Source organism: Gossypium hirsutum, chromosome D06 (genome assembly GCF_007990345.1).
Source record: "Gossypium hirsutum isolate 1008001.06 chromosome D06, Gossypium_hirsutum_v2.1, whole genome shotgun sequence".
In the NCBI taxonomy this organism is placed as follows: Eukaryota; Viridiplantae; Streptophyta; class Magnoliopsida; order Malvales; family Malvaceae; genus Gossypium; species Gossypium hirsutum.
The window spans coordinates 59681230-59691856 of record NC_053442.1 but is presented as its reverse complement, the minus strand read 5'-3'; the positions used below and the strand labels follow the sequence as shown (position 1 = coordinate 59691856).

Sequence of the window (10627 nt, the reverse complement as noted above, 5' to 3'; positions counted from 1 at the left end):
CATGGTAGCCTCTTATTACGTCATGTAACAAATTTTTTTAAAAAATTTAAAAATTAAATATATAAAATTTAATTAAAAATGTATATTTTTTTCACATCTAGAATGGATTGTATAAGGACAACTGGATTCATTCTAGATGAATTTTTGATAATTTTATATATTTTTTACTATTTTTATAAAATATTAGTTATTCAGGTTATTGTTATTTAAATATATATAACATATAAGCTTATAAATATATATATATAAACCTATCATATATATAAATGGTGAATATTAAGTATACTGATAATATAATTTTTTTCCATAAGCAATTTTAAAAAATTGACATGACTGTATCTAAGGGAGCTGGCAGGGGCCTGGTCCTTCACTAAAATGGAAAATTATCCATTAGACCCTTTATAAATTTTAAAATTTTAAATTAGTAAAGATAAAACTAAACTTTGGCCCCCTAAAAATGATAAAAATTTGATTTAGTCCTTTAATAATTATAAAGATATAGACTATTAAAAATTAAATTTTAATTTTGACCCCCTAAAAAATATTTTGACTTCGCCCCTGGACATGTCCCTCCTTTTTTTTAAATATTTATTTTTTAATAATTTACTATAACCCTATAGGACACTTGTCAATCCCTGACTTTGCTTGTGTAGTCCAAAAACTCCACTGGTAGTGTACCAAATAATTTCCATTATATAAATATATAAAAATGTATAAAGTTATAAGCATATGTTTATATTTTTTATACAAATATATTTATAAAATTTTATAATATATTTTTATAAATTTATATATATTATAGGTTTTTAAATATTTTTATAAGTTTATATTTTATATATTTTCAAAACAATATAAATTTTTTAAAAATATTTTATAAAAATTAACTACATATAAAATTACCAAAAACACATTTGGAATAAATTTGACCAGATTCCATTTTTGATGTAAAAAAATAAACATTTAATTAATTTATAGATTTTTTTATGTTTGCCTTATGGCTTATTGAGAGGTTGCTATGTGGCACCATTGGATTGGCTTATAGTGCCACATCAGCAGAAAATAACAATACTAGTGTAGAAGTACCAACCTGGTTGATAGAATACAAGTATAAAAACCAACTAGGTAACATAAAATATAGACCAACTAGGTACAAATGGACAAGTTTGAAGGCCAAAATATATATTAACCCGTGATCCATTAACCTTAAAAAAAACTATTTAAAAAACAAAGATAAAAATAAGTTTAGCCATAACGTTTGCATCTTTGATCAATTTGATTCTTATTTTTTTTAGCTAAATTTATTCATTAACCTTCCAAGTAGAGTTAACCACATTCTTTTTAACGGCAATGTTGAGTAAAATAATTTTTTTTAACCATATTGGGGAGGTAACCTGCATAGAAGTCCATGTATACTTTATGTTGACATTACACTATTGTTTTATATTAAAAAAATTAATGTGAGAATTTTAATATGTATTGTCAAGTTTAAAAGTTTGACATTTTAATCACTGTTTTTGTTAAAAAATAGAAATTTAATTTTTTTAAAAAAAAGATTGAGGACTGAATCTAGTTAAAAAAAGAGAGACGAAATTGGTAAAATATATAAATGTGAAAGGCTACATTTACCCTTATGGCTATTAAATATTATTTTAAATATTTATATATTATTAAAAAACTTTATTTTATTCAAATATAATATATATATTATAGCTTGGTTTTTAATAAATAAATAAATAAAAATTAATTAATTGATACAATTATTTGGCACCAAGTATAGTACACATTCTTTTTACTAGATTAGCTTGATTTGAGTCTGGTTTTTAATGTTGTGTTATATTTTCAATACATTTGACGTTTGGAAGTTAGAATAAAAATTTATGGGCAAAAAAGACAAATTGTCTACCTATACTTTCTTATGTCTAAATACTTATTCCCATTAATTTAATACTATATTTACTTTCTTATGCTCCCACGGTCCGAACTCGGCCCGACCCGGCCCATGAGCACCTCTTGCATTAATTATTATGAAAATCATATTTTAAAATTTATTAAAAAGAGAGATTAATTTCCCATATATTATAACTAAAAGATAAGCTTTCAATTACCGAGAACTTATTCATATAATTTTGTATTTTTGGTGATAAACTCAAAATGTTTATTCATAAATAAAGTTGTAACTTTTTTTTTTGAAATTATTTAAATAGCTTGCAAAGTATAATAGTGAATATCATACACAGGCGTAACATCTCCCTTAGTATTATTAGAGTAATTATGAAAATTCTATTAAATAATATTTACTTATTTCTACAATTTCACTTATCTACACTAGTCATTCATCACCTACAATGTTTTACATCTCTTGAATACCATTTCTATGTATATTCTAAAAGTTATTTATATTTATAAATTTTTATTCCATAAAAAATACATTTTCCAAGATAATTTTAAGTTCAAAATTTATGCAAACAGTATTTTAAGCATTATAAAAGAGAATCAAAATGATATATTCATTTAACACAGTTAGATTGATGTATAGCAAAAAGAATAATAGGCTTAAATATGTATCTAAGATTAATTTCAAATTTGGTTTTGTTTTAATCCATTAACTCCATTTATGTGGACCAACCCTGTCAACTCCCTTTTTTCTTAGGACTCGGATGTTAATTATATCTTAGTTACTCAGTAAATCTTAATTTTTTAACATCTATAATACAAAATTATACCACTAATATAATAACATAGGGTAGCTATGTTATTAAGAACCACTTTTTTTTTATTTTCCAATAAAATTTTCAAGTTAATTGAAAAAAACTACAGTTTTAAAGATGTTTTCGATGTAAGATTTTACTCCTTTATTTATCAAATTAATTTATTTAATCAAAGCTGATGAAAAGTTGAGCTTTGGGTAAAATAATACAAGAACAACTTCAACTCTTCCTATTTATTTAAACAAAATTAATAAAAATTTTAATATTTATTTTGACTAATTAAGATTTCCATATATAACTGTAATAAATCTCTTTAAAAATAAATTCATCTAACAAAGACATTAAATAGAATCAGAATTCTTTATTCATAATAAATTTAAAATGGGAAAAAAAGGTAGAATTAATATTGTTCAGTTCAAAAACTTAGAACCGCAATAATAATATTAAGAACCATATTAGAACCATTCCCATAGATTAAGCATGATATGAGAAGAAGTTACCACACTCACAACATGTGAACTAGAAAAACAACACGGGAAGAAACTAATTTGTTTTTCTTTAAGAAACGTAGGGGGAGCCAGTTAGGTCTGTTCAAAAATTAGATTCAAATTTAAACATAATTAATTTACCCTAGACGCTATAATAGATTTTGCACGTTTGTGGTCCCAATACTGTCGGTTCTGGGGCCCCCAGATGATATGTCTACAACCTAGTCGAAATCTATGGTATGTCGGTGCAATTTTCCTAATAATTTTGTTATTAAATGTGTCACCGTTTCCTCCAACCACAAACTCAATATAGGAGTTAATTAGTTTAAGTTTTATTAACAATAAAATACTAAGGTGGGGACAATGTCCTCGTATACTATCAATCTACTGTACTTCCCTTCGTTCCATACTGTGGATTCCCCCATGACAGTCCCCAACGCATATGCCTGTATATGAATTGAGTATAAATAAATAACTAATGCCCGTTTACCTAAAAAAGAAAATTAAAATTGATTAGGTAATTATCAAGCCTAGCTCAAGCTTGAGCAACTTGAGCTATTGAGTCAAATTTGAGTTTAGGAATACTTGATTCACGACTCGTGAGCTTTACATATTTTTATTTTATTAAATTACGTTATTACCCTTAATATATATTAGTAACCCTATGCTTAACTATTAAGCTAATCAAATTCGAACTTAGGTATATATTCAGGCTCACCTAGACGATTACACCTTATGTATGTATATAAAGAGAGAAAAGAGATCATATAATATTCATAATCCCTTTCCTACATGAATCCTCCAATCAGACTATTAGAAAAAAGCCATGTACCAAGATACATCGTTGTACCAAAATCGATTTTGTGTTTAGCCATAGAGTGAATACAGAAAAAAGAGTGGCTACAAGGAAAAGGAAACAATTATACCTTCAATTTTTGTTCCTTAAAAAGCAGACTACAATTCAACTCCGTGGGATGGTGTATCATCATTCCCCCCCAGCCGAAAGATCCAACGGAACAGTTGTGATAACTTACTGGTTTCAGGCTTATGCTTTGACTCATCAAGATGTGCATTGCAAAGGGTATCGTAATCGTGCATAAAATGGGGTTCGACAATTTTATCCTGGAAGTGACATTTGCAACTATGAGGAGAAAGTCATTATTATGTCTATAGTTCATACAAGAAGGATCTGATTATGGTACCTTGAAAACTTGAAATGGACAAAAGTCGGTACTGCCACAACCCTATTCACCACAAAAGAAACATCACTATCAAACCGATATTAGAAGATATTTACATGAAATAGGAAAAAAGTTCATGTAGGATCTTATAAAACCGTAGCATGCAAAACTAAAGCATAAACAAGAAACAAGAAACTAGGTAAAAACTAAGTACAATTAAGGCAGGCGAACATGGGATTTCACAACGTTTTTTTGATGTAATCATCACTCCTGCCCATTGACAGTAACACTAATGCTAATAATTTCATGTTGTCGGAACATGAAATGACAAAAATAACATTTCCTTTTGCTGGTATAACCAGTGAAATATTGGAAGACTGAAAAAAAAAACTTGGTTGAGTGAAGAAGTGATGCACAGGGAAGTGAACAACGTTAATTTTGAGTGTAATTGATAAGAAGAAATTAATAAAGACCATGGTTTTCCATCATAATGCGTATAAAGGAGAGAGAACATGACTAAATGAGATGTACATTAAGTGTGCATTTTTTAAAATTTTCATGTTTTTTTTTCCTTCCATCTTCCTTTCTACATGACAACTAACGAAGGAAAATTGCTTTTTCTTTTCATTTTTTCACTTTTCATCTTTTGAACCAAAGACGGCAATGGAAAGAAAAAATATATTTTCTTTCCATTTTCCTCTAATTTTTCATCTCTCAATTTTCTTTCCACCCTACCAAGCAATGCCTAGGAGAAGAACCTTCAAAGTCAATAACTTACAGGCATTGGGATGGGATGCTCATTGTGTAGAACTTGCACAAAGTATTTGCTTGAAGAATTAGCCGGACAGCTATATAAGACCAGCATATTATTCCCAGCAAAAGGTGCCACAATGCTGCCTCTCCAATTTCTTTTCTGGGGAGGCTTAGGAGGGAGATCCAAAGGCTCCTCCTTTTGTATTCGTTCAAAATCTGCAATGTTTAAATAAACACCAAGTTATCAGCAACTAGTAAGAACCTTATGCAGATGCACATAATCTCGCTTTTAAGTATTGTCGTGAAACAGGTTATCAAGGATGCAACAATGTAAGGCTGAAAGCACTGACCAGATCCTTCAAGGAAAAGCCCAAGCGAGCACGAAAAAGGAACTACAGTTTCTGCATGTGCAAAACGCAATCTTGCCTTCTCATAACTGCCAGGTACTTGGTTATCTACACACGAGGAAAATATTGGAAGTCAAAATTGAGAACAAGCAATTATCAAGCAAGCTTTTGCCTTGTACGGTAAGCTATTCTCACAAGAAAAGTATATCTCATCTACTTTAGGTTCAGCAATCTCTCAAGAAATTATGCTAATGAATGGCAACAATAGCAACCCTAAAAATGCTCTTGAGTTTTTTGCCCCACTTCATTCTCTAGATTAAAAACTTGCAGGAAAGTTACAGACAGAAGAAGTCAACTAATTATGTAATAATTATGTTAAGTTGAATTGTGAATTATTCTGCCCTTGCAATAATAAGAGAGAACAGCATCAGACTAAGAAGAAGACAATTTATAATATTTTATAGGCAATTCAAGACTACTCATTGCTAAATATCACCCACTCCTAGACAAGTAAAGACTGTACAACCAAAAACTCATAAAAATATTACCTTCGTCAGCGTTGATAGCTTCTGACATGGATTGCAGAACATCTTTAAGCAAAGGCACTCCCATTCTATAATTTAATGATTTACCATAACCCTTTACCATGAACATCTGTATATCATCCGTCCACTCCAACAAAGCAACCTAAATATTTAGACAGCTTTTGAAGGTTAAAACCCATATAGCATGGAAAATAACAAGATTAACTAAATATACTGTTGAAATTAGCATGACAAATAGCAGGATACAAGCTTCCCTGAAAGTAAAGATCTTGGTTCATTTTTCCTTAATATTTACTGAAGGAACAAAGACAAAGTAATCTAAACAAACAAGATGGTTATCTTAATGAAGGCAATTTCTTCTATGTATTTACTGGTATGGAGATCAGCAAATGATATATGTTAGATTACTGAAAAATAATAAACATATAAATAAAATAAACTGTATAAAATTTAAGCTTCAAAATATTTAGAGATGATCTATACTCCTAGCGAACATTAGTAGCATCAATATTTTAAAAAAAATGTCTACATTCTGGAAAATGATAACGGCCCCTACATATCAGCAGTATTTCCAATATGAGCAGTGATGGGATATGCATACTATCTCCAATCTTTTAAATCAACAGATCCCAACTCCAATGAAGCTGTTTATATTGATTTCTCCATAAAGAGTAATGAAGCATGAGAATACCTCAGTGGGACTGAAAAGACTGCAAGCTTGATCAGTTATATCCAACAAGGATGATTCCTGCCATATTGAAAATCAAAGGAACCAAAATATAAGACTAAAGTTGAATTGACCAATATTAGAGCTTCCTGATTTTTAACAGGGTATGAACTACAAAATTTACATGAAAAGAAGATGAGTACCTGTTTACACAGAAACCAGAGAGAGGATATATCCTGTCTTGTAAAATTGAAATCATACCGCTTAGCCAATGCAGAGGTAATCTCTGTCAGGATCGGTTCTTTCAGCTTATTGAAAGAAGGCTCTTGGTTTTTCCTGAAGTCCTGCACTCACAAAATTCAGCTTAAATAAGCAAATAAGAAGGCAAACCAATCAAATTACAGCACAAATGAATCAACAAAATGATTAGATTAATCTAAGCGGTAAAGGTTAGATTGATCAACAAATGAATCAAATCCGAAAGTTGAAGGTTAGATTAATCTAAGAGGTAAAGGTGCTGGATATGTATAAAATGTACAAAAATGATTAAGAAAACAACAAAATGAATGTTTGACTAAAAATCTCAGCTAATTTTCTTGCATCAGACTTCTCAAATTTGTAGCCAAAATTAATATCAGTATAAAAATATGAAAAATCTAGAAACACATAATCGCATTAACCATACTTGTGTTGGTGCTGTAATAATAATGAAGAAACATCGTCCATACCTTGTAGGTTTGACAACACTCAAAAAACCTCAGGATTGTGTCACTTGCTCGACTTTCACTTGTAACAGCAAATGCTCGATGACGACCTGGACCTAGACTTCCTTTTCCACTAAATAGCCCCATGCCAAATGCAACAGCACTAGCGGAAGCCCGAGGAATCTTTCCCACAAATTAAGAAGGAAATTCTAAATAAATAAATAATGTACAGTAAGACCATCTTCAGAGATGGGGATAAAGGAAAATAGGTTTGCAGTAGCATCCATATGTTATACCAGAAATCACAAATCAAACAAAAAAACCTCTTAATCACACACACACACACACACACATATATATAATAGAAGATAAATTTTCAAACATAGAACTCACTTGAGTAGTCTTTATGGGATACACATCGGGGTCGTATTCCTCGTTAAATATATCAGGAAATCTTTCCCTAACCCTGATTCCAAGCTGATACAATTCCTCTTCTCCTTTGATATCCAACTCTCCACCTTTCAGTTTCCCTTTCCAAGGAGACTCCCAGTTATGAAACCAAGCAGGGACTTTTTGTAAGGACAAATTCCTCTGTTTGGCATCTTCTATAAGTTCCTTTATATGAGAAGCCAGCTTTTCCATCTCTCTCACCCGCTTCTTTGTAGGAGAACGCGTTCCATGTCTTGCCTAAAAATAAAAATTTGAACTAATCCCTTTTGTTTGAACTCCCAAGATGGCAGAGTTTGGACATGCAACAAGTAATAACTAACCACGCTAGAAATCTCAAGCAAAACAATGAGTCTTAAAAGGCAGTTCAATGAGTAACAAGCAATCTCAAAACTGCTATGCTTTGCACAGAATATAACAGCAGCAAATCTTAAAGATATCCAATAAGCTAACAATTGGAGACAATGCAAAATACTTACCCAACTTCTCCCATGCATCTTATTAAATTTGGTTCAGTGGGGGCATATTATTAAAGAATAATTATGCTAAATTTTGTAAAGACAAACTTCATCGAACAATAAAATGTAGATCCAAAATATACATCTACTCCATATGAACTTAATCTCAACAGCATTTCTAGCTACCGCGAAGAATTAAAAAACTCAACTTCCAAGAAAATAAAACAAAATTACCACAAGATTTAAGTGGATAGGAGTACAGCCTTGAGGAATATCAGAAGGTATAAACGAATTGTCAACAATATCTTTCACAGCACCATATCTGCTCCAAAAAAAGAAGAAGGTATAAATAAGAAAAAAAACTAAAATAATCATATAAACCTGATTCAAAATTGTAAAGATGATGAAACTACGATTCAATGAGATAGTGAAGAAGAGCGAGACCTTGTTACGGTAGAGAGGTGTTGACGAACATCGAAATCTCGATCAGCTTTTGAATTCGAAAATAACGTTAAAAACAGCAACAAAATTGCTGCCATAGCCATTTTCTTCAGAGACCTTTGTTTGAAATTTAACTGGGAAATAAAATGGAGGGTTTTAATACATAGACTAAAAATGAAAGGTTTGGGTTTGGGTTGAAAACCGCCATTAATAATTCCATGCTACTCGCGTACTGTATTGAGGCGTCTGAGTTATTACTGCACGTTGATTTAGATTACTTTTGGGGTTAAATAATTGTTGACCATATTTTCCACGGTGTTAGATTAAGGTCGCTATTCTAAACTGGCGCAGCGCCAGCGGCTGCTTTCCTTTGCTCGTCTTTTTACCGCGAATTTAATACTTGACACGTGGAAGACCTTTTTCTTTTCTTTTGGGTATAACAAGTTAAAAACATTCATACGCCACGTGGCAGATTTAAATACCTTTCTTAGAATTTGGGTTTGGAATTCTCACCTGCGTTGATCCGAATTATTTCATTTCCGCCCATCACATTAATATTAAAGCTTGGAAAGGTCCAAATATTACATTATATTGGGCTTTTTTTATGATGGGTTTCTATCATTGGGAAAGTTGTGGGAAAAATAACACTAGCCTAACTTGTTTTTTGATAGACTAAAATAAAGTGTTAAACAATTAAGTTATTCAATTTTGGGGTTGCATCAATGGGGTTGTGCTTATTAGAACAAAACCTAGTTAAACTTCACTTACTCTGTTTTTAGGTGATGACATTGATTCTTGGAAATGTGTCCAAATAAAAAAATAAAAAGTTCTGCAAATAAAAGGATCCACTTTAAGGGAAATGGAGAGCCTTCCAAAATTGTTCTTTTTTAGAATATATTTATGGTGATAAAAGGTAACATTTTTGGAGAATTTGTTTATCTCAAGGTTGACACTATCTGTAGTCGGAACTGATCTATACCAGGAGAACCCTCAAAAGTAAGGATAAATAGATTTCTAAAGCTAATTGAAGAATATTCTTCTCAAAGTTTCTTATAATCTAAAAAATACAATACTAACATATGTTACGAAGCATCTTATAGTTGCTTAGAGGTCATATTATCTTTAAAAACTAGAGATGATGGGGCAAATGAAAACCCACTTCAAATAGATGTAATGGGAGATAAAAGCCTCATCCAATGGTTGTAACTTCACTTATTTGGTGTGATCTTAATGGAACCAAGAACTTGTATTTATAATGATGCGGCTTGAGACACGGTACATCAACATAGTTATCTCCCCTGTGGTAGTGATGCATAATCGATTTTCACTTTCCATTGAAGCATTTCTCCATGCAATCTTGAAGGATTGTCGATGATTTTGTAAGGCAAAATGAAAAAAAACTAAAAGGACAAAAAGAAAAGAAGAAGCAAGTTTTTGACAATGGCAAGGGCCTTAAAGTCACAAAAGAGCCCTATTTATAACGACTTGGGTGGAAAATTGAAGCAACACTCTAAGCAAATGCGGTAACAAAGAAACAATGTAATCTGAAAAACAATCAAAGGCAAACACATGTCTAAAAGCAAGCAATGCACAGGTACAATGATCATGGAATTAGTTATGAGTTTTGAACTCTCTACATTCCACCTTAAAAGCTCATTTAAAATTACAAATCAATTCATGTCACTTTATAACTTGTCTTTCGTCTAGAGAGTAACAACATGTTTAGTTGAGGGTTTATGAATGAGTTCCAGTCCAATTCGGCAGGCCCACCCCCAAACTAATGTTTGGTTCGCTATAATGACCTATTACGGTCTCCATGGAATATGGCCTTATTTTGAGAAGGGTAGTATAGGCATTTCTTTCCTTCATCACTAAGGTTGTGTTCTCC

At 31.1% G+C, this 10627-nt stretch overlaps 1 protein-coding gene across 3 annotated transcripts; it reads right to left on the bottom strand.

The window, feature by feature from the left end:
- Window positions 1–3049: 3049 nt before the first annotated feature.
- On the bottom strand, window positions 3050–8910 carry LOC107900553 (multiple inositol polyphosphate phosphatase 1). Of its 3 annotated transcripts, none has more exons than XM_041095995.1 (12): window positions 8743–8904; window positions 8533–8620; window positions 7787–8080; window positions 7418–7576; window positions 6893–7033; window positions 6714–6770; window positions 6026–6164; window positions 5481–5585; window positions 5156–5346; window positions 4399–4440; window positions 4123–4318; window positions 3050–3686 (listed from the first exon to the last, which is right to left on the bottom strand). In XM_041095995.1, exons 1-11 carry the CDS (start codon window positions 8841–8843, stop codon window positions 4151–4153), a joined length of 1485 nt encoding a protein of 494 aa, XP_040951929.1. In that variant the 5' UTR covers window positions 8844–8904; the 3' UTR covers window positions 3050–3686; window positions 4123–4150. The 3 variants fall into 3 exon arrangements, with proteins under 3 accessions (XP_040951929.1, XP_040951928.1, XP_040951927.1); XM_041095994.1 differs by having other exon boundaries at window positions 3050–3642; XM_041095993.1 differs by lacking the exon at window positions 3050–3686 and having other exon boundaries at window positions 3965–4318; window positions 8743–8910.
- Between the last annotated feature and the right edge of the window lie 1717 nt (window positions 8911–10627).